At 47.8% G+C, this 24,689-nt stretch overlaps 1 protein-coding gene and 1 non-coding gene across 2 annotated transcripts; one reads left to right on the top strand and one right to left on the bottom strand.

Moving 5' to 3' along the window:
• Positions 1-13,782: 13,782 nt before the first annotated feature.
• On the bottom strand, positions 13,783-14,913 carry LOC131841463 (uncharacterized). The gene has a single exon (XM_059189782.1). The coding sequence runs from the start codon at positions 14,911-14,913 to the stop codon at positions 13,783-13,785; it is 1,131 nt and encodes a 376-aa protein (XP_059045765.1).
• A 3,168-nt stretch (positions 14,914-18,081) lies between these two features.
• Positions 18,082-18,171, top strand: LOC131841477 (U6atac minor spliceosomal RNA). The gene has a single exon (XR_009357452.1). It is a non-coding gene; the product is annotated as a U6atac minor spliceosomal RNA (small nuclear RNA).
• Positions 18,172-24,689: the final 6,518 nt, after the last annotated feature.

Raw genomic sequence — 24,689 nt, 5'->3', positions numbered from 1 at the left:
GTTTAGGCGAAACGGATATGCGGTCTGGTTATACCCACAGATGTTTAGTACGATAGTGGTTCAACTTCTTTTAAATCAAATAATCGTTTTCGTGTTGAAAGGTGTACATATTATGCTGTTTAGACGAAACGGATATGCGGTCTGATTATACCCGCAAATGTTTAGTACGATAGTGGTTCAACTTCTTTTAAATCAAAAGATCGTTTTCGTGTTGTAAGGTGCACATTATGCTGTTTAGACGAAACGGATATGCGGTCTGATTATTTTCTTACTTTATCTGCAAAATTCAATAACATCTCACAAGAAGTAACTTCTTAATACCTTGTGAATATCTGAAACACACCAGTACTCATTGGTAACGATATTTTTAATATTAAAAGACATTGCGTATACGAAATAACGATTTTTAGCGTATTTTTAGAAACTGCTCTTTTGAAAATGATATAACGCGTAGTGAATCGATAGCGCGACTTCAATTGATAAATACACCATTCCGTGGTGATGAAAAAGAAAATTTGTAAACATTCTGAATACTTTTTAGTGGCTCAGTCAAAGCTATGGTCAATACCGAATAGAGATACACATTCGACTACTTGTTAACGAAGTAGCGTTATGTAGGTACGACGGTTAATTACCGAATCGACCATATAAATTATTTTACGGTTATAAATTAAGCATGCGTGTGAAAATCCAGGTTTACAATTAATTTCCGCTAAGTGTAATTACCTCGCTCCTGAGGTTGTGTATCCTAGGAGACTGGAACTATTTGTAAGAGTCAGGTCAGGCCGAGCGTATACAAATAGAAATGATGGATTCTTCGTTCAAACAAGTTTCAATTTGAGCACCTTATTCATTCATCAAGTAATACTTATTTTTAATCTTCCGCGTGAACTATCTTATCGTGTAAGGAACGAGCGAGGAAGACTAAGTCTGTTGCTCTTTTGAACCCTTGTGGTAACTCTACATTTTAAGTTCAAATGTGTGAATACAAACTGCGAATTAGTACTAAATCATTAAAATCTAAATATTAAATACGCAATCAATTGGGTGATTAAGTAAATAAGATTAAAGCGGTGTTAGAGTAGGAAAGTCCCTACAAGCAGTCCTCGTTCATGTTCATGAACTGATCAAATGCAAACAATAAGATGTAAGGAGAGCTGACACGGTTTGTGCAGTATTTAGTGGATAGTATTTAGTGATACAGCTATCTTAGGCGGTATATCCCGTGATACACCCAAATCGCCTCTTAAAATTTTAACGGGGAAAAGAATAGAAACTAGAGAGATGAGATCATCTCTATATTGGCTAGTCAATCCGCGTTGCTTATCTTTGACCATTTACGGACTGAAGTCCATACGGATGCAAGTGCACTAGGTTACGGTACTAATTCAAATAGGAAAAGACGGACGCATATACGCAGTAGCTTATAATATGTGCAGATCCAAGGTACTACTCCTGAGCTCGAGATACTTGCTGTTGTCAAGGCGTTGCAACATCGTCATCTCATCGGAAAACATTTTAGGGTAGTAACTAACTGCAGCGCTCTGAAAATTACACGAGGATCTCTTGTCTAGGGTAGTGCGCTGGTGAATGTGCCTACAGGATCGTAATTTGACGTTTGAATATCGTAAAGGTTAGTTCATATCTCACGTATCGAAATCCTTTTAATAACCTCACGAATCGTAGTAGCATATGCCGCTGATGAGGAAACTACTTGTACAAGGGCAGTTGAATAGTTTGCGATATATAAAGAAAATAAATCTTAAAGAAAATAATTATTAACATATCTCTATAGGAAAAGGTTGCGATTATCGTTATATTTCTAAAGACTACGTGTTGATTATATTGACGTGGAAACGTTGTCGAGTTCAAATTAGTTGACGGTTTCAAAGTAGGGTCCATCTTGTAAAGAAATATTATAGGGCACGGAATTGTTTGTTTAATGTGTAAACATGTTACCTTATACCTTATATCACGTTCCTCTCCACACAACGTCCAGGTCCACTATACTTTCAATACCTTATGATACAGTACGTAAAATGTAACAAATACAAATATATTCTCGTACACACAGATGCTTTCTCTATTGTTCTAACCTATAGAGTCAAAAAGGAATTTGAGTTTTTCTAATGTAATTTGTATTTTTGAGATAAATTTTATCGTAAGGTATTTAGGTAACACCTCGTGTAAGGCTTTGTGCAGCATCGAGTGTGTTATAGGATACACCTCGTGTAAGGCTTTGTGCAGCGTCGAGTGTGTAATAGGTAAGCACCTCGTATAAGGCTTTGTGCAGCATCGAGTGTGTTATAGGATACACCTCGTGTAAGGCTTTGTGCAGCATCGAGTGTGTTATAAGATACACCTCGTGTAAGGCTTTGTGCAGCATCGAGGGTGCTATAGGATACACCTCATATAAGGCTTTGTGCAGCATCGAGTGTGTTATAAGATACACCTCGTGTAAGGCTTTGTGCAGCATCGAGTGTGTTATAAGATACACCTCGTGTAAGGCTTTGTGCAGCATCGAAGATACACCTAGTGTAAGGCTTTGTGCAGCATCCAGCTTGTTATAGAATAAATCTCGTGTAAGGCTCTGTGTAGCGTAGTGTGTTATAGGTTACCTCTCGTGTAAAGCTTTGTGTGGCTTCTATGTATACATGCTTAGATCAGATTTAGATTAGTCCTTGTGAGGCAACCTGATCCTACTCCCAAAAATAAAATGCTTACCACTAACTTATGGTTCACAGGTTGTGAAGAGTCACTGTTGACTCGTCTCCGAGCAATAGCCCTGAGAATACCTTCAGCCTGGACAGAGCGCATAAGATTAGCAGTCGGACCAGACGACGCGCCGTGACCAGAAAGCATCGGGGACGATGCTCCGTCAGGAGAGGCCGTGTTAGGTGAAACTTTCTCTGGTGGCGCCACCGTCGTGCGTCGCGTCTATACAAGGCTGCGAAACCCGGTGTGCGGCCTCTTTTGGTCGACAGACGTGCTCTCGAACGAATCTCCGTATCATACCGTGTTTGCTTTATAAGTTCTTTTACTGATTTTGTTAAAATTAATTATACGATTTGTTATAAGTTTCTTTTATTTAATTAAATTTAGAGCATATTCCTAACAATAATATGTAATAATGTAATTATAGTATCAAACACGCATAATAATAAACATAGTATAAATATAAACAATATTTTCAACATGATATCTAACATATGTAGTTAAATTATGCTTCCAAGTGTGATTATCAACACATATATATTTTTACATTTTAACATGATTTAACTAATCTTGAATCATATTTATACACTGTGAACATATTTATGAACTTTATCTTACTAATTACTTTTGTTATTTTTGTTTATTTTATTTGCTTAACATTTCTGTTTCTTTTTTTTTTATAACTATACTATATGTTTACTATACTTTACATTGATTGTACATTACATAAAATTATAGTTTACATATTATATTTTTATACCTTTGTTTTTACAATTAACAAGATTAATTTTAATTAATTACCATTTCTTAAAATTGTATAATATTATATGTATATTTATTGGTGTTGTTTTGAATATAATAGAGTAGCTATTTCATAGATTAGGCAATTACCTAAGGTTTAGCCCTTTAAATTTTTAGCCCTTTTATTTTTTCTTTAGCTAGTTTTGCAGCTGCCCTTTCCAGCCGTGGAGATGGAGAGGTTTGCACGTTTTTGCCATCAAGATCGTCACAGGAATTATACGCCTCTGAATTTTCGGAAGATTGATTGTCATCAGACCCGTCTTGATTATCGCCGTCCTCACTCGTCATCTCTCGCGATGACGCAGTTGGAGCCGAAGCAGTGGGATGCAGCTTAATAAGATGCCTGCGATTTCTACGCAGCAATCTACCTGCACTGTCCATCACGAAGTAAGACCGTGGCAGAGGTGCACGATCAACGACGCGTGCACGTTCCCTGCGAGTACCGTACACAGTTACCAACCTGTCGCCGGTGACCAGCTCTCGGGTGTTTGTCATACCATTCCTTAGAGCGACGTTGCTTTTATAATCATGTGAATTGTCTCTCTCCGGCATCAACTTGCTATGATGACACGGAAGTCGCGTATTCAACCTTCTGCCCATAAGGAGCTGGGCGGGACTGGACACACCATCTCTTGGAGCAGTTCTGTAGTTGAGTAAGCTTAAGTAGAAGTCTTCCTTAGCGGAACTCGACTTTAGTAATAATGTTTTCAGAGTGCGTACTGCACGTTCACTGCGGCAGTTGGACTGAGGGTAATTTGGTGATGAGGTTGTGTGCGTAAATACCCATTTTTTCGCAAACGCTTTAAACTCATTTGATGCATATGCTGGGCCATTATCGGAGAACAATTCCTGGGGTATGCCATGTCGGGCGAATTGATCCTTCATTGCTAATATTACTTGTTTCGAAGTGATATTGGACAGGGGACACAGTTCTACAAAATTGGAGAAGTAGTCTAGAGAACTAGATAGTACTTTTTATTGACTTCAAATATGTCGGAGCCGATTTTAGCCCACGGCAGACTCGGGATAGTGTGCGGCCGCAGGGGCACGCGCGGTGGACGCGGCGCGTGCCCCGCGTACACCCGGCAGCCGCGCACGCCGCGCTCCACGTCGCGCGACATCCCCGCCCAGAACATCACGTCCCGCGCCCACCGCTTGAACCTGTCGATACCGAGATGACCTTCGTGAACTCTGTTTATCATATATAATATATAATAAGATAAATAAAATATTAGATATACATCACTTAAATTTACACCAATTATTAAATAAATTAGTACCATGGTTAAAAACGCTCAATTATGATACTACGGAACAGTTGTTTAGGATATTATCCTAATTTAAATAATACAACGTAAAATAAAAATAATATATATTGTATGTAGTGTGTGTATAGAATAGAATAGAATAGAAAATCGTTTATTCAAATAAACTTAATTTAAGCACTTTTGAATAGTCAACATTTTTTTAAATCTACCGCTTATTCGGAAAGCTGTCTCATCACAAGAAGAATAAGCAAGAAACTTGTGTGTTGCTCTTTTAAACAATCCTTGTAAGTTCACATTTTACAAGTCGAAACGTGTGAATACAAACTACCAACCAGCACTAATTTATTTAGGCTCAAATATAAAAACACAATAAGATTAAATCAGTCGTAGTGATAAGAGCAGACCAGTCCCTACAAGCAGCACTCGTTCACGAGTATGACGGATGAGCCAGCCATCACTGCGCTTGACCATATTTTAGGGAGCCCAATGACCCGGCCCACCACGCCGCCACATGTCTGGACATTTTAGTGAGCATGACTACTCATTCCACTCGACCACGTCACAGCTACAAAAATTACTATATGGTAGTTACAGTATTCGCACTTTACATGAGGATGCATGCGGCAATCAATACAAAAGCCGCTACGCTATCATATATCAAGAAAGCAGTTTGAAAAATAAATTATAACGTTGTCTGCAAATAAACTTATACTTGCTATATATTGCTATCCTTACTCCTTACTCCTTACTAATATTATAAATACGAAAGTAACTCTGTCTGTCTGTCTGTCTGTCTCGCTTTCACGCCAAAACTACTGAACCGATTTAAATGAAATTTGGTACACAGATAGTCTAGATCCTGATAACTTTTTAATTTATTTATTTATTTTTCGGAAAACCAAGGCTATTTACAAACATAGTTATAAACATAATTAAATAATAACGGCCACTTATAGGTTTTCACGGATAACGTAATATAATAAACGTAATATAAAATACATTACAGTACTAACACGAGAGGCGTGTTTGTGTTATAAATACTCATAAAATCATATATCAAACAATAACAATCCAATAAATTAAAACATATGCTGAAATTAAGAAACAAACATTTTTGAATAATGGAAATGCATATAAGTAACTGTTAGGAATATGCTTTAAATTTAATTAAATAAAAGAAACTTATAACAAATCGTATAATTAATTTTAACAAAATCAGTAAAAGAACTTATAAAGCAAACACGGTATGATACGGAGATTCGTTCGAGAGCACGTCTGTCGACCAAAGGCCGCACACCGGGTTTCGCAGCCTTTTATAGACGCGCCGCACGACGGTGGCGCCACCACAGGAAGTTACACCTAACACGGCCTCTCCTGACGGAGCATCGTCCCCGATGCTTTCTGGTTAGGGCGCGTCGTCTGGTCCGACTGCTAATCTTATGCGCTCTGTCCAGGCTGAAGGTATTCTCAGGGCTATTGCTCGGAAACGAGTCAACAGTGACTCTTCACAACCTGTGAACCATGAGTTAGTGGTAAGCATTTTATTTTTGGAAGTAGGATCATGTTGCCTCACAAGGACTAATCTAAATCTGATCTAAGCATGTATACATAGAAGCCACACAAAGCTTTACACGAGAGGTAACCTATAACACACTACGCTATACAGAGCCTTACACGAGATGTATCCTATAACAAGCTGGATGCTGCACAAAGCCTTACACTAGGTGAATCATACAACGCGCTCGATGCTACACAAAGCCTTACACGAGGTGTATCTTGTAACACACTCGATGCTGCACAAAGCCTTACACGAGGTGTATCTTATAACACACTCGATGCTGCACAAAGCCTTATACGAGGTGTATCCTATAGCACCCTCGATGCTGCACAAAGCCTTATATGAGGTGCTTACCTATTACACACTCGACGCTGCACAAAGCCTTACACGAGGTGTATCCTATAACACGCTCGATGCTGCACAAAGCCTTACACGAGGTGTTACCTAAATACCTTACGATAAAATTTATCTCAAAAATACAAATTACATTAGAAAAACTCAAATTCCTTTTTGACTACACTATTTTGACTCTGTATAGGTTAGAACAATAGAGAAAACATTTGAGTGTACGAGAATTTATTTGTATTTGTTACATTTTATGTACTGCATCATAAGGTATTGAAAGTATAGTGGACCTGAACATGAGTGGATAGGAACGTGATATAAGGTATAAGGTAACATGTTTACACATTAAACAAACAATTCCGTGCTCTATAGTATTTCTTTACAAGATGGACCCTACTTTGAAACCGTCAACTAATTTGAACTCGACAACGTTTCCACGTCAATATGGTCAACACGTAGTCTTTAGAAATATAACAATAATCGCGACTTTTTCCTATAGAGATATGTTAATAATTATTTTCTTTAAGATTTATTTTCTTTATATATCGCAAACTATTCAACTGCCCTTGTACAAGTAGTTTCATCATCAGCAGCATATGCTACTACGATTCGTGAGGTTATTAAAAGGATTTCGATGCGTGAGATATGAACTAACCTTTACGATATTCAAACGTCAAATCACGATCCTGTAGGCACATTCACCAGCGCACTACACTAGGCAAGAGATCCTCGTGTAATTTTCAGGGCGCTGCAGTTAGTTACTACCCTAAAATGTTTTCCGATGAGATGACGATGTTGCAACGCCTTGACAACAGCAAGTATCTCGAGCTCAGGAGTAGTACCTTGGATCTGCACATATTGTAAAGCTACTGCGTATATGCGTCCGTCTTTTCCTATTTGAATTAGTACCGTAACCTAGTGCACTTGCATCCGTATGGACTTCAGTCCGTAAATGGTCAAAGATAAGCAACGCGGATTGACTAGCCAATATAGAGATGATCTCATCTCTCTAGTTTCTATTCTTTTCCCCGTTAAAATTTCAAGAGGCGATTTGGGTGTATCACGGGATATACCGCCTAAGATAGCTGACTAGTATCACTAAATGCTATCCACTAAATACTGTACAAACCGTGTCAGCTCTCCATACATCTTATTGTTTGCATTTGATCAGTTCATGAACATGAACGAGGACTGCTTGTAGAGACTTTCCTACTCTAACACCGCTTTAATCTTATTTACTTAATCAACCAATTGATTGCGTATTTAATATTTAGATTTTAATGATTTAGTACTAATTCGCAGTTTGTATTCACACATTTGAACTTAAAATGTAGAGTTACCACAAGGGTTCAAAAGAGCAACAGACTTAGTCTTCCTCGCTCGTTCCTTACACGATAAGATAGTTCACGCGGAAGATTCAAAAATAAGTATTACTTGATGAATGAATAAGGTGCTCAAATTGAAACTTGTTTGAACGAAGAATCCATCATTTCTATTTGTATACGCTCGGCCTGACCTGACTCTTACAATTAGTTACAGTCTGCTAGGATACACAACCTCAGGAGCGAGGTAATTACATTTAGCGCAAAATTAATTGTAAACCTGGATTTTCGTACGCATGCTTAATTTATAACCGTAAAATAATTTATATGGTCGATTCGGTAATTAACCGTCGTACCTACATAACGCTACTTCGTTAACAAGTAGTCGAATGTGTATCTCTATACGGTATTGACCATAGCTGTGACAGAGCCACTAAAAAGTATTCAGAATGTTTACAAATTTTCTTTTTCATCACCACGGAATGGTGTATTTATCAATTGAAGTCGCGCTATCGATTCACTACGCGTTATATCATTTTCAAAAGAGCAGTTTCTAAAATTACGCTAAAAATCGTTATTTCGTATACGCAATGTCTTTTAATATTAAAAATATCGTTACCAATGAGTACTGGTGTGTTTCAGATATTCACAAGGTATTAAGAAGTTACTTCTTGTGAGATGTTATTGAATTTTGCAGATAATGTAAGAAAATAATCAGACCGCATATCCGTTTCGTCTAAACAGCATAATGTGCACCTTACAACACGAAAACGATCTTTTGATTTAAAAGAAGTTGAACCACTATCGTACTAAACATTTGCGGGTATAATCAGACCGCATATCCGTTTCGTCTAAACAGCATAATATGTACACCTTTCAACACGAAAACGGTCATTTGATTTAAAAGAAGTTGAATCACTATCGTACTAAACATCTGTGGGTATAACCAGACCGCATATCCGTTTCGCCTAAACAGCATAATATGTGCACCTTACAACACGAAAACGATCATTTGATTTAAAAGAAGTTGTTGAACCACTATCGTACTAAACATCCGTGGGTACCCGCATATTACGGCGGTAATTTCGTCGCGATGTGCATTATCATTAGTCCAAGTCACGGCGAAAATTTGCGTTAGCCTAATTCAGATTATTTCTTTATAAAGTAAACGTATTCAGTATGACCTATCTTCTTACAAAACGCATATACGATTTTGTCCGTAGGTTATTTTTCAAAAGAACTAAATTTACTTCTATACTACCCGACTATATTGCAACTATAGCACCGTATTTAAGAATCTACTTCTATACTACGTAGTTTGCTATCATATATGACCAAGTATGATCATCACTAGCTCACTCACGTTACTACGCACTTGCTTCACCTTTTAACGACAAAACTGACACCGTCTGTCGGTTCACTGAATGACCACGATCTACTTCATCGCAACTATTCGTCAATGTTGCGCATACTTAAAAGTATGAAATATAAAAATGGAAAGATCTCACCAGATTCATGACATTAAGCGTCGATAAGACGTTTCGTAATGTCTGTTGAGGTAGCAACCGATCGCGCCACCCCACCAGGTGCGCACGTTGGCGCCGCGTTGGCGGGTCCGGCTGGCGCGCCGACTGTCTGCGCGGGCGGCGACAGCGCGGCGGGGCCGGTGCCGGCGCAGGCACGTCGTCAGCATCTACGTCGGCAGCTATATGCGAACCCCTGTTTCGCTGAGCTACCGCACGTTGTTCCAGCGACACCAATTGTTGAGACTTGCGTCCATTAACGCAGCTAGTTCACCTATATTTGATAGGTGGAGAACGGAGACGCGTGCTCTCGTAACGATGGGCGTTTTCTACTCGACATGTAATCAATCCTTAGTCAAAAATGTTATTCGCGACCAAAATGGCCTCGAATCCCACTTCTGATGTTAGGAATATGCTTTAAATTTAATTAAATAAAAGAAACTTATAACAAATCGTATAATTAATTTTAACAAAATCAGTAAAAGAACTTATAAAGCAAACACGGTATGATACGGAGATTCGTTCGAGAGCACGTCTGTCGACCAAAAGAGACCGCACACTTTTTTTTTTTTTTTTTTTTTTTCGGACTACTCTAATGCTGTTGGCCGTAGCTGGCCTTTACAGCTTCACCGGACGTTATGGGGCGAGTGCAGATGGCACTCCAAACCCGCGGAAGGACTTATGGAGCGGCTGAAGGCCAACTCCTGCCCGACGGATACGACTTTAGTCTGAGGGCACCACTAGGGGTTCGAACCTCGGCTCAGGCCGTCGTAATTTCGATCCCCGTTTGAATTGGACGGGGGATCGATCGGAGGGGCGCCCGGGGGCGCCGGTGTGGAGCGCCCGGGCGCGCACAGGCGCCCGGTTGAATGCGCGATATTGTGTGTTTGAGGTCGTCGTCTTCGCCGGCGAGGACGGTGTCGTGTGTGTGTGTAAAAGTGTGGTCGGGGTGGAACGGGTGGGCCCGTGGGGAGGTTACCTGCCGTTATGGGGTCGTCGGGGTCAATGAGAACGTGCCTCGGGCGACGTTGTCGCGTATGTCGGATATTACTCCTCGGTGCGTAGTCGACCGCACTGACTATAAGCGGATTAGGGTGGGATTGGGCAGAGTCGAAGTAGCGTCGAGACGCTTCCTTCATAAACTGCTTGATGGAGGGCAGATTAAGATCGCGGTGGAGATCTACGCTGCGAACGAACCACGGCGCACCGGTGGCTCGACGCAGAAACCTATTCTGAATGACCTGCAGTCTGTTGATTAAGCAGTAGGGTATGGGGGCGAATACGGGACTAGCGTAGGTCATGATGGGACGGATGCAAGCCTTGTATAATGTCAGCTTGTTGCGAAGCGACATTTTACTGTGCTTGTTAATAAAAGGATAGAGTCGCCCTAGTATAAAGGCGGCTCGGTCGCGGACACGCTTGATGTGAGGACGAAACGTTAGTTTCCTATCTAGGGTGACGCCGAGATATTTCGTTTTCGAAACCCACGGGATGTTTTGGCCGAATAGTTCGATCGGGTGATTCATAGAGTCGAATTCCCTGCTAAAGTACACTGCTGCACTTTTTTCGGGATTGACTTCTATGCGCCACCGACGGAACCATTCGCCCAGTATCGTTACGGCTTTCTGAAGCCGTCTGGCTATTGTCGCACGGGACTTGGCGGATGTAAAGAGAGCCGTGTCATCGGCAAACAGCGATATTTCGACTTTTAAGTCGGAGAATTTGGGGATGTCGTTGGTGTACAACGAGTAGAGCATCGGAGAGAGGACGGCGCCCTGAGGGACGCCGGCTCGTATGGGGTGCGGGTAGGACGCACACCGGGTTTCGCAGCCTTTTATAGACGCGCCGCACGACGGTGGCGCCACCACAGGAAGTTACACCTAACATAACATTAAATTCAATACTTATAACTCAAAGAATTGCCTGCTCATTACGGCCCTCGCTAAAGATATTCCATCGGAAAACAAATCAATATCTAATACCCTACTTAATCTATTGAAGTTATTACTTTCTCGCTATATATAACTGTTTTGCCTATAGGTAGATGACACAGGTATAGAAATAGAGGAAATAAATCTGGAACGTTTAGCTGGTACATTAAAATTAAGTTTTGAATGTAACTCAGGACAGTCTATGACACCGGAGGCTACTTTAATCAAGTAAATGATATCAGCAATTTCACGGCGTTTCTCAAGGGTAAGTAAGTGGTATTTTTTACACATACTAATATACTGTTTAGAGTCAAATTGCTGTTTGATACGGTAGGCAAGAAAACGGACAAATTTTTTCTGCACATTTTCGATACGTGCAATGTACGTATCATATCTGGGGTTCCAAATCTGAGATGCATACTCCAACTTACTGCGCACCAGTGTACAGTAAAGTATTTTTAAAGTTTTAGCTTGTACGAAGCAGCTGGAGTTACGCATAACAAATCCCATGGTGCGCATTGCATTATTAACAATATTGTTAATATGTGTGTCGAATATTAATTTAGAATCGAGTGTTATTCCTAAATCATTTATCTGCGATACTTTTTTTAGCTGTTGACCCTTAAGCAAATAATTATTATGAATAGAGTTAAGTTTGCGTGTAAATGTAACCGAAAAACACTTCGAAGGATTCAAATCTAACTTGTTAGTGACGCAGTAGTTGTCTAGTCTATGTAAGTCAGACTGAATAGCTGCATTATCAGATAGATTTGATATTTTAGAAAAAATTTTCATGTCATCAGCAAAACACAGGAGTTTTGAGAAATGAAAGCATTTACTGATGTCATTGACGAAAATAATAAATAATAAAGGACCCAATAATGAACCCTGAGGAATGCCGCTGGGGATAGAAACCCAGCTTGAAACATAATTATTGACTACAACAGCTTGAGAACGATTATCAATATATGACGAGAACCATCTAAGAAGATCGCCCCTAATTCCTACATACTGAAGCTTAGATAAAAGCAAACAATAATCAATGCGATCGAATGCTTTACTATAATCTGTATAAATAACGTCTACTTGGTGTCCATCATCCATGGCTTCTGTCAAATAGTCATTAAATAGAACAAGATTGGACACTGTAGACCGTCCACTGATAAACCCGTGTTGAAAGTGATGTAGGGAATTTTTTACCGCTGGATAGAGTTGATTATATATTAATCTTTCAAATATTTTAGCTATGTGACATAATTTAGAAATAGGCCTATAATTTTCAATTCTATTCTTTGGACCTTTTTTGTGAACAGGGGTTATAAAGGTAGATTTCCAAATTATAGGGACTATTCCATCGGCCAGAGAACGTTGGAATAATAAACAAATGGGAATGGATAAATTTTTAGAACAAGCTTTTAAAAAATATGCTGACATATAATCTGGGCCAGCCCATTTATATATATCGAGTCCAGAGAGCAGTTTATCAATCATCGAGGGGACCACTGCTGTGGGGTACACAATTAAAAGATCTTCGATTTTCAAAATATGTGGACTGTATTTCAATTTGTTTCTTATTCTATGGGTCGGCCGGCCGGAGTGGGGTTTTCTTGGTCGTTGCGCCGGCGGTGGTTCTTCGTCGGTGGCGTATGCGTAAGAGAGCGCGATCGAGAACCAACCCGCCTTTTACGGGCGCGCGAGCGCGTCCTTCCCCACCCCCGCCGAGCTGTGCGCGTCGGCCGTCCCACCCTCCCGACAATTCCTGCACATGTCGGTGACCGACGGGCCGGAACAGCGAATACGCACACATTTAAAATTAAATACAATAGTAACAATACAAAAAACTACAAAAAACCACGTGCGACTAAATGCCACATGTTCAGGCTACACTAAAGCTGTGATCCCTAAGAATTTACACAATGGGCGGACATAGAATTCACAGTATCTATGCCGCTACAAAGGGTATATGGTACAAACAATAGTCTAACCTAAACAATAGTCAAAACACTGGAAAAATACAAATTTATACACAAAATTTATTTACATATTTTCGATGCCGACTCGTGGTCCGCAACAGCCTCCCCCGGCGCAGATCTTCGCAGCCCTTATCCCTAGGGAGGACCACTAGCCTTCGGGTCGGCCTTCGAAAAATTCCCCCTCGCGTCCTCACGTCCGCACTTCGCACCACGCCGTCGGGCCCCTCATAGGTGCGCTCCACTTGCCCGCGCGGCCACAGATTGCGAGGTAGCAGGCCGTCCACTATTAAAACCATGTCGCCCGGCTTGATGTTTGCCGTGCTCCGTCGTACGTCGTCTCTGGGCGTCAGCGTCGGTAGGTATTCTCGTAACCACCGCTGCCAGAATCTATCCGCGAGCGCCTGTGCTGCGCGCCACGGCCGACGGCTGAGCCCATCAGAAAATGGTTGGGGGTCAGCGCCTCTTCGTCCTCGGGTCGCACTGAGACGTGGGTTAAGGGGCGTGAATTGACGGTGTGTTCTGCTTCCGTCATTAGCGTTGCGAGCACCTCTTCTCTCGGCGCCCGCTCGTGCAGTACCACTGCTAGCGCTCTCTTCACGCTCCTTATCAGTCGCTCCCACGCTCCTCCTTGGTTCGGTGCGCCCGGGTCGCTGTACCGCCAGTTTATCCTCTTGTTGCTGACGTACTTTTCCAGTTCAGGGAGCCATTCCTTAAACGCAGTCGTAAGCTCCACGTCGGCTCCGCGAAAGTTCGTTCCGTTGTCCGACATAAAGGTTCGTGGCCAGCCGCGATGCGCTGCCATGCGTCGTATCGCCATTATAGCAGAGTCGGTCGATAACCCCGCTATGAGTTCTATATGCACGGCCCGGGTGACCATACACGTGAATAGGAGCCCCCATCGCTTCTCTCGCCTGCGACCTATCGTCACCCACATAGGCCCGAAACAATCCATACCGCATCTTGTAAACGGCCGGGCGTATGCGTCGAGTCGCTCCTTTGGCAAGTTCCCTTTCACTGGGATGTCGGGGTTCCTCCGGCGTACGGCGCATGTTGTGCATTTGCCTAATACGGTCTTGACGGTCGGCCTTAAACGCAGCATCCACACGTATTGGCGCAGGGTGTTCACCGTCTGTTCTCTGCCGGCATGATGATGTAGCTCGTGTTCTCTCTTAATCATCATCTGCGCCAACGGGTGCGCTCCGTCCAGTATGGGTGGATTCTTCATTTCTAGCGGCACCTGTGCTGCGTTTATACGTCCGTTCAAGCGTATTATGCCATCCTTGTAAACGGGATCCAGGCGGAACAGACGACTTGTCCTGTCTACGGTCTTTCCTTCGCGTAGACACCGCGTTTCCTTCGGGAAACTGTCCTGTTGCGCCTGCCGTATTATTAGTTGCTCCGCTTTGGCGAAATGCTCTGTGCCTAGCTTCTGTGCCCGTCGCCTGCATTTATCTGCGAACAGTAGCACTTGCGCCATGGTCCTCCTCACTCGGTCATATGAAGAGAACCGTGCAATGTCGATCACGGGTTCTGTTCTGATTCCTGACGTGTGCTACCATCTCTGCTGGGACGGGCTCGCTCTCATGAGGCCATTCTTGCTCCGGAGCGTACAGAAATGCCGGCCCGACAAACCATCTGTCGGCAGCGGTCATTTGTGTGTATCCCGCGCGAGTCGCGTCGTCGGCTACGTTGTGGGCAGTCGGTACCCAGCGCCACTGTGTCGGTTTCGTCAGTTCGGCGATTTCTGCCAAACGATGAGCCACGTATGGAGTATATCTGACGGTGTCGTTCCTTATCCAGTGTAGCACCGTTTTCGAGTCCGTCCATAGGAAGACTTCGGCCTCGCGACTATGTTCTTTCAATATGTCAGCGGCCAGTCGGGCTCCTATCAGGCTCGCCTGAAGCTCCATCCGGGGTATACTCTGCGCTTTCATAGGCGCTACCCTCGCTTTGGCTGCTACCAGGACGACGTTAACGCTACGATCCTCGCGTTCCGTCCTCCAATACGCGGCTGTGGCATATGCCTGTTCGCTTGCGTCCGTGAATACGTGCAGTTGCGACCGTTGGCTGTCGTTCGTGCCATACCATCGCGGCAATCTCAGTTCCTCTATATAGGCTAAGTCATCTCTCCATTCCTGGAACATCCGCGCTTCCTCGGCGGGCAGAGAGTCATCCCATTCGACCTTCTGCACCCACAGCGCCTGCAAGATGATTTTTGCCGTGATGGTGTAAGGGCTCAGCAGCCCGAGCGGGTCGAACAATGACATCACCGCTCCTAAGGCTTCCCTTTTCGTCGGTATCCGCGTGCCGTGCCTCACTTCTCGTGGGACGCGTGGCATGCCGGTGTTGAACGCCAGCTGGTCTTCGGCTGACATCCACAATAACCCCAATGTCTTTCCGTATGGATGTGCGTTGGCTCCCAGTTCCTTCGGCGTCCTCGCTCGCTGGTCCTCACTCACATTCTCTAGCAGGCTCGGTCGGTTTGTATTCCAACCCGCCAGCGTGAATCCTATCCCGCCATGAACCTCTACTACCTCTCGTATGGCGCGGGCTGCTTCCTCTTCGGAGTCAAAGCTATCGACCCAGTCGTCCATGTAGTGGTTCCTTGTTATGGCGGTGTACGCTGACGGGTGCGACTCTCGGTGCTCTGCCGCGTTCCTGTCTCGAACGCTGTGTGCGATGAACGGTGAGCTCCTCGCCCCGAAAATTTATTTATTTTATTTATTTATTTATATAACTTCAATGCACAAAATACCAAGGTAAAAGTACATATGGCGGACTTAACGCCTTACGGCATTTTCTACCAGTCAACCACAGGTTGTGCAGAGAAACTGTAGGCGGTGCAAATAAAATCAATAAGAAAAATAATGCCTATGTCATAAATAATATATATTTACTAAACGTAAGTACATGTAAACATACATATACAAATACATACAATATATATAAAGCTATAGATAAATATGAATAAAATACATACCTAAATATACCATATACACATCATATAACTTATACATACATATAACATACTTCATAGTCTGACAATGAAATAGCAACAGCAGATAGACCATAACAAAAAAAACAAATTCAGCAACTATAACATAGAAAAGATGTACAAATAACAATGAGTCACGCAAAAAGATAAAATGGAAAACTATTCTACATAATAGAAAGGTTATAAGCTGGAATAGTATTCCCGCAATTTACGCTTTAAAGAAAACTTACTCGTGGCGGTCTTGATATCAAGGGGTAAGTCGTTCCAAAGTTTGATAGCCTGAACGGCGAAAGAATAGTGGACGAAACCGGACAAATGAGCCGGGATATGAAGTAAACATTTTCTGGTCGTGCGAATAGAGCGAATGGTGTTGTCCCCATGGAAATGAAATTGATTGCTAATGTAATCAGGAGAATTAGAATCATATAGAAAAGAATAGAGAGTACATAGCATACGAACATTTCTACGATAACGGATAGGTAGCCATTTAAGCTGTGAACGAAAAGAAGAGATATGATCGAATTTGCGCAAGTTAAAAATGAAGCGGATAGAATTGTTGAGAAGCCGATCCAATTTGTTTAAAAGGTCTACGTTCATGTCAGAACAGCACACATCAGCATAATCAAGAGTGGGGAGAACTAATGATTGGACAAGGAGAGTTTTAGTACTTATAGGGAGAAAGTTTTTCAATCTATATAAGTTACGCAGTGTAATTGTGACTTTACGACTAACATAGTTGTTCCAACTTAGAGTACTGTCTATAATTAAACCGAGATTTTTTACTTGAGAACTATACGCAATTGGTTGTTTATTAAATAGAACAGGAGGTAAAGTGTTGAAATTAATTTTATTTAGTTGTTTACTGCTTCCGAGGACTATTGCCTGACATTTGGAGGGATTAACAGCAACACCAAACTTTTTGGACCAATTGAGTATATGATCAAGATCAATATTCAATTGGCCGATGGTATCACTGAGCTCCGACGCAACAGCCTGGGAGTAGATCTGGAGATCATCTGCGTACAAATGGTAAGAGCATTTAAGAACTTTAGTAATAAAATCTATAAAGATAGAGAAAAGTAATGGAGACAAAATACCGCCTTGAGGAACACCAGTAACAAGATCGCACCAATCCGATAATGCCTGATTGGCACGAACTGCCTGCTGACGTCCACGAAGATAGGAGCTAAACCATTTAACAACTGACGATGAAATCCCAAGATGTGAAAGGATAGCGAGTAAGACATCATGGTCAACGGTATTAAATGCATTAGAGAAATCGACTAAAACGAGAACTGTTAATTTAGATTGGTCCATGCCTTCCCTCACATCCTCAGTAATTTTCAGAAGAGCAGTAGTGGTGCTGTGTCCAGGGCGAAAACCAGACTGGTAGGGGCTTACTAAGTTGTTTTTAAAAACAAAATCAGATAACTGTCTGTGGACCACAGCTTCTAGTATTTTAGAGAGGAAAGGCAGGATTGATATAGGTCTAAAGTCCTTGGATGTTAGGTTGGATTGCGGATTGTCTGTTCTAGCGTAATTAATTGTGTTTCTTGTTCCTTTATTTGATTTCTTTTCTTTCTTTCTTTTCTTTATTAATTAGCTAGGTTAGGTTTTGTATATATATAGTTAGGTTAGGCTAGTTAGGTTGTGTCTATTGAAAGGAGAGACGGTTAGCACTCCCCTTGACAAGGATGGAACACACAAAATGGTTAAGGCACAACTTGACCACATTTTTTACGGGAGGCTACCCGCTTTGCCACGGCAAGCGTGGCACTGGTCGTCGGCCGAATAAGGAGGCTTGGGCTCCAGGTGGCGCTGGAGAAGACCGAGGTCCTATGTTTTCATGGGCCTCGGCGCGCGCCACCTCCGGATGCCCAGCTGGTCGTCAGTGGCCAGAGGGTGGGGGTCAAGCCCTGTATTAGGTATTTGGGGCTTGACCTGGACAGTCGTTGGAGCTTCCGCGCTCATTTCCGGAACCTGGTCCCTCGCCTTATGGCAGCCGCCGGCGCTCTTAGCTGGCTGCTGCCAAACGTGAGGGGCCCGGGAGAAGGTTCCCGCCGCCTATACCTCGGCGTGGTGCGGTCCATGGCCCTGTACGGGGCCCCCATCTGGGTGGGGGCCCTAGGTAGGGAAAATGTGGCCTGTCTTAACAGGCCACACAGGGCCATGGCCATCAGGGCCATTAGAGGCTACCGCACCATATCCGGGGAAGCGGCGGGTCTGCTGGCGGGGTCTCCTCCGTGGGACTTGGTAGCGGAGCTCCACGCGTCAGTGTACCACTGGCGCGCGGAGCGACGTTCCATGGGGGAGGCACTCGCTGGTCACGAGATCGAAGCGCGGAGGTCCGACTTTCGGCGGATCCTCAGGACCGAATGGCGGGCTAGATTGATGAGCCCGTCGGCCGGCCTGAGGACCGTCGAGGCTGTCCGTCCCATCCTCAAACGGTGGATGAATAGGAGATGGCCACTGACGTACCGCATGACGCAGATACTGTCCGGGCACGGATGCTTCGGGCGGTATCTGTGTCATGTGGCGAGGAAGGAGCCGACGACCGGCTGCCACGAGTGCGGAGGTGTTGAGGACACGGCGCAACACACGCTGGAAATATGTCCAGCGTTTGAGAGTGAGCGCCGTGTCCTCACACGAATAGTGGGGGACGATCTCTCGCTGCCGAATTTAGTTCGGAGGATGGTCAGTAGCGAGAGATCGTGGCTGGCGGTGAGCTCCTTCTGCGAGGAAGTTATCTCGCGGAAGGAGGCGGCGGAAAGGGAGCGGGAGTCAGCTCGTCCCGCTTCCCTCCGCCGCAGAAGAGCCAGGCCTAGAGGTGGGAGCGTATCCAACTCCGCCCCCCTCTATCCCCCACTGGGGCCGGGGTGACTGCCTTGAGGGAGGCAGTCCCCCCAATCCAAAGGCCCCGGAGGTGTGCGCGTGTACCCACACGCCTCCACAATGGAGTAGGGCGAAATAGGTCGCCCTAACCACAAAACGAGATGGGGCCTGCCCTACAACATCTACAGGGCGGGCCGTCGCCGTCGGAGCTGGGGTAGAATGCACTTGCGATCCCCTGGCTCCGGCATAGGCGCTCGTAGGTACACCGTGTGGTTTTTTAGTGGGTACAAGTCCCACACACCACCTCGCCATCCCTCCGGCGGGGTGACGGTCTTCTGAAGATTTTTCCACACGTTAAAAAAAAAAAAAAAGGCTAGTTAGGTTAAGATAGGTTTAGTTTCTTTTTGTGTTGTTTCTTGTGTTACGCTGAGGTGGTGTGTGGTGAATTCACCGGGAACGACAGGGGGGGACCCCTGCTTGTTGTGACCGCTCCAGGGGAAACCCTGGAGCTGCTTGTGGAGGCGCTAGTCTCCGCAGTACCCGCCCGACTTAGGTCGGGCGTGGCACCGTCGTTGCAGTTAAATTAAGGGAGTTGGCTGGTGGCAGCAGCCCCCTCCTTTTCCCGTCCCCCACCGGGGGGGACGAGGAGTGTCTATCCCTACCTCGGGACTTGGACTTCTGGTCCATGACGGACTCCGTCACACTGGCGGACGCCGACACGGTGCGGTCGGCGGCGAGGTCGCGGCCCGTCTCGCGAGCAAGGTCGCGGGCATCTCGGCCCTCTTCAGCGTCGTCGACGCGCTCTACGCGCTCGACGCGCTCGATGCTTGTGGAGGACGAGATGTCCGGATGCCTGGTGTCGACCGAGGACGGGCTCTCGAGGATGGCCGTGTCCAAGCGGCCGCACACAGACGGACCGGGGCCTTCAGGGGCGGTGGGCGGTGGTGCCCAACCGTCTAAAATCCCCTGCTCATCGGCCCGGAAGGGGGTGACCGTCCGGGTGCCCCTGAGTCCTGGGGCGAGACAGCAGGCGCCGTCGCTGGCGTCCGGACGGGAGGAGGCCCTTGAGGACGAAATAGTGTTCGTCCGACCCTCGGAGGTCCCTGTGGGGAAGGGGAAGGTCCCCCCAAAAGATGACATGCAGCCTGTGGCCGTCTTCAGGGCGGAGGCCCAGAAAAAGCTGGTGGCTGCCCTGGAGACGGTGCGCAGGTGCGGAAACCTTAAGGGGACCGACCAAAAGCTGCTGAGGGACAACATCGGCGCTGTGATGCGGTTGGCGGAGGGCTTGGATGTGAATGCCCCCGCCAACAACGACTTCACCGCGATGGCTGTGGAGCGCCGGGATATGGAGAAGCGTATTGGGGAGCTCCATAAAGAAAATAAGGAGCTCCGTCGCCAGATCCAGGCGCTGCAATCACAGTTGCTGCAGCTCGCGGCGAGGACACCACAGACTCCCTCGGCTGCTTCCCAGGCACCACAGGGGCCTGCGAGGGTGAGGGCACCTGGCCCGGCCCCGGCGTCAGTGATGGACACTGAGGAACTGCGGGCGGAACTTCTGCGCTCGACCGGGTTTATGGTCGACGCCCGTTTCCAGGAGCTGAAGGAAATGATCCAAAAGGTTCATTCCCTTCAGGAGGCGTCGATCCGCCCGGTACACCGCCCGCCGCTGCAGAGCGATGGGCAGTATGAGGTTCTGTCCCGCATCCCTGGCGCAGGGGGACCGGGCTTCAGGGACGCCCCCCATTTGCGCGGGGCGCGAGGCGCTGAATTCCCGCCGCTTCCAGCGGCTCAACCGAACAGCCGGCCGACCTCCGGTAGTCAACAGCCGGGGCCATCGGGCGCGGGGCGCGCAAACGATGGCTGGAGCACGGTGGTGAGACGGGGCGGTAAAAACCGCAACGTCCCTGAGAGGCAGACCCAGAGTACTCAAGGTACTCAGAGGAGCTCTGGGGCCCCCTCTCAGGGTAAGAAGGGCAAACCGGCCCCGCCCTCACCATCAAAACTGCGCGCACCGCGCTCGGCGGCCGTAGTTGTCTCCCTCTGTCCGGAGGCGGAAGCGTACCTACTCAAAGGTCCTCAAGGAGGCGAAGGACAAGATTGACCTCGCCTCCTTGGGCATAAACAGCCTGCGTTTTAAGACCGCGGCCACTGGGGCCCGGATCCTGGAGATCCCAGGGTCCCAGACGGGAGACCAGGCCGATGCGCTCGCGTCGAAGTTCCGGGACGTCTTCCCGGAAGGTACAGTCCGAATCGCCAGGCCCACCAAGACGGCCGAAATGAGGGTCATGGGCCTGGATGACGGTACCGACCGGGAGGAGGTGGCGGCCGCCGTGGCACAGCACGGCGAGTGCACGGCGGACGCCGTCAATGTCGGGGAGATTCGGCGCGGCGCGTCGGGCCTGGGCACCTGCTGGGTGCGGGCCCCATTGGCCGCGGTGAAGAAGGTCACGACAGCAGGGCGGATCCGGATCGGCTGGGTCTCGGCCGCCGTGGAGCTGCTGCGGCAGAAGCCACTCCGGTGCTTCCGGTGCCTCGAAAGTGGGCACGTGCTGGCCAGGTGCTCGCACGAGGAGGACCGGAGTGGCTTGTGCTACCGGTGTGGGGTTCCCGGCCACAAAGCGGCCGGATGTTCGGCGGCCCCACACTGCGTGGTTTGCGCAGCGGCAGGTCGCCCAGCTGACCACCGGGTGGGGGCCAAAAAGTGCCCCCAATCCCGGTCCAAGAGAGTGAGGGGATCCGCACTGTCGTCGGCCCGCGGCAATGGCCGCCGGGGAGAGGCTGAGGTGATGGACACCGGTTAATAATGGCAGTCCATCGCCTCCTGCAGGGGAATCTGAACCACTGCGCGCGCGCCCAGGATCTGCTTCTGCAGAGCGCGGTGCAGTGGGGTGTTGACCTTGCAGTGGTCGCCGAACCATATCGTGTCCCACGAAGTGACCATTGGTTCGGCGACCCCTCTGGCCTGGTGGCCATTGTCGGCGCGGGCAACCCCGCGACCCCGCTCGTCAGCCGCCTATTCGGCGGAGCGGGGTACATAGGAGTGAGTTGGTGGGAAACCGTCGTTGTCGGGACATACTTCTCTCCGAACAGGACTCTCGCCGAGTTCGAGCAGTTCATGGACGGGCTGGGGGCCGCTCTGGAGCTATACTCGGCCCGTCCAATGATGGTGATGGGGGACTTAAATGCCAAATCCACGGCATGGGGCTCCCCCATCACCGACTCTCGAGGCAGGGTCCTGGAAGACTGGGCGGCCGCGGCCGGCCTGGTGGTGTTGAACCGAGGGTCGGCCGCCACGTGCGTGAGACAGCAGGGGGAGTCGCATGTCGACGTATCCCTCTGCAGTCCAGCGATCGCACAGAGGGTGCGGAGCTGGCAGGTGTTGGATGAGGTGGAGACTCTATCCGATCATCGGTATATCCGGATAGATGTTCTCCCCTCACCCGTAGCTCCGCACCCCGGTCGCCAGGAGAGGAATGTCCCACAACTCCCCAGATGGGTGTTGAAACGTCTGAATAAAGACGTGCTGATGGAGGCTTCCATCGTCCAGGCCTGGGTTCCCATACCGGAGGGGCCTGTGGAGGTCGACGCAGAGGTGGGCTGGTTCGGTGAGGCTCTGTCGCACATTTGCGACGCGGCGATGCCCCGAGCCGGCCCTCGACCTCCTAGGCGTCAGGTGTACTGGTGGTCGGAGGAGATAGCGGCGTTGAGGGAGGAGTGCTCCGCCGCCCGCCGCCGGTACACCAGGCACCGCCGACTCAGGCGGGGCCGCGACGCCGACGAGGAAGCACAGCTGTACGAGCAGTACAAAGAGAGGAAGAAAGCTCTGCAGCTGTCCATCAGCAGGGCCAAGGAGACAGCCAGGGAAGAACTCCTGGAGACCCTGGACAGGGATCCATGGGGGCGTCCTTATAGGTTCGTCAGGGGCAAATTACGCCCCTGGGCGCCCCCCGTGGCAGAGGGTCTCCAGCCGCAGCAGTTGGAGGAGGTGTTGGAGGAGCTGTTCCCGAGACAGCCTCCCTTCACACCTCCTCCGATGATGCCGCGTGGCAGTGATGGAGAGGCCAGCGGCGTCAGCGCTGCTGCGGTTCCTGCCATCACCGTGGAGGAGTTCGCCGCGGCCGTGGATAAACTCCGGGGCAAGAATGTCGCCCCGGGTCCGGATGGTATCCACGGCCGCGTCCTGGCCTTGGCCCTAAACACCCTAGGGGACCGACTCCGGCGCTTATTCAATGCGTGTCTGGAGTCGGGACGGTTTCCCAATCAGTGGAAAGCGGGTAGAGTGGTCCTGCTCCGCAAAGCGGAGCACCCCGCAGGTTCGGTGGTTCCCTCGGCGTTCCGCCCCATAGTGCTGTTGGACGAGATCGGCAAGCTCTTCGAGAGAATCTTGGCGGGCCGACTCGTCCAACACCTGTCTCAGGTAGGTCCCGATCTCAGCCCGAAGCAGTTCGGGTTCCGAGAGGGGCGCTCGACGATCGACGCGATCTCGCGTGTGCGCTCCCTCTCGGAAGAGGCGACGTCCCAGGGTGGGGTGTTGTTGGCGGTCTCTCTAGACATTAAGAACGCCTTCAACACCCTGCCCTTTGCGATTATTAGGGAGGCGCTGAAGTACCATCGCGCGCCTCCCTATATTCGGGACGTGATCGGGGCCTATCTCGAAGACAGGTCTGTGCTATGCACGGGGCGGAACGGCGTTGTAGTGCCGAGGGAAATGCAACGCGGTGTTCCACAGGGGTCGGTTCTGGGCCCGATCCTGTGGAACATCGGGTATGATTGGAACCTGCGGGGCGCCCTTTTAACGGGCACTGACCTCGTGTGTTACGCGGATGACACCTTGGTCACTGCCCGGGGGCGGGACCTACTGGAGGCTACCCGCTTTGCCACGGCATGCGTGGCGCTGGTCGTCGGTCGTATAAGAAGGCTTGGGCTCCAGGTGGCGCTGGAGAAGACCGAGGTCCTGTGTTTTCATGGGCCTCGGCGTGCGCCACCTCCGGATGCCCAGCTGGTCGTCAGTGGCCAGAGGGTGGGGGTCAAGCCCTGTATTCGATACTGGGGGCTTGACCTGGACAGTCGTTGGAGCTTCCGCGCTCACTTCCGGAACCTGGTCCCTCGCCTTATGGCAGCCGCCGGCGCTCTTAGCTGGCTGCTGCCAAATGTGAGGGGCCCGGGAGAAGGTTCCCGCCGCCTATACCTCGGCGTGGTGCGGTCCATGGCCCTGTACGGGGCCCCCATCTGGGTGGGGGCCCTAGGTAGGGAAAATGTGGCCTGCCTCAACAGGCCACACAGGGTCATGGCCATACGGGCCATAAGAGGCTACCGCACCATATCCGGGGAAGCGGCGGGTCTGCTGGCGGGGTCTCCTCCGTGGGACTTGGTAGCGGAGCTCCACGCGTCAGTGTACCACTGGCGCGCAGAGCGACGTTCCATGG

Source organism: Achroia grisella, unplaced genomic scaffold (genome assembly GCF_030625045.1).
Source record: "Achroia grisella isolate CSIRO2021 unplaced genomic scaffold, CSIRO_AGI_Agris_v1 utg1724, whole genome shotgun sequence".
NCBI lineage: Eukaryota > Metazoa > Arthropoda > Insecta > Lepidoptera > Pyralidae > Achroia > Achroia grisella.
Note: the sequence above shows the minus strand (reverse complement) of the source record. Positions and strands in the feature narration are given on the sequence as shown.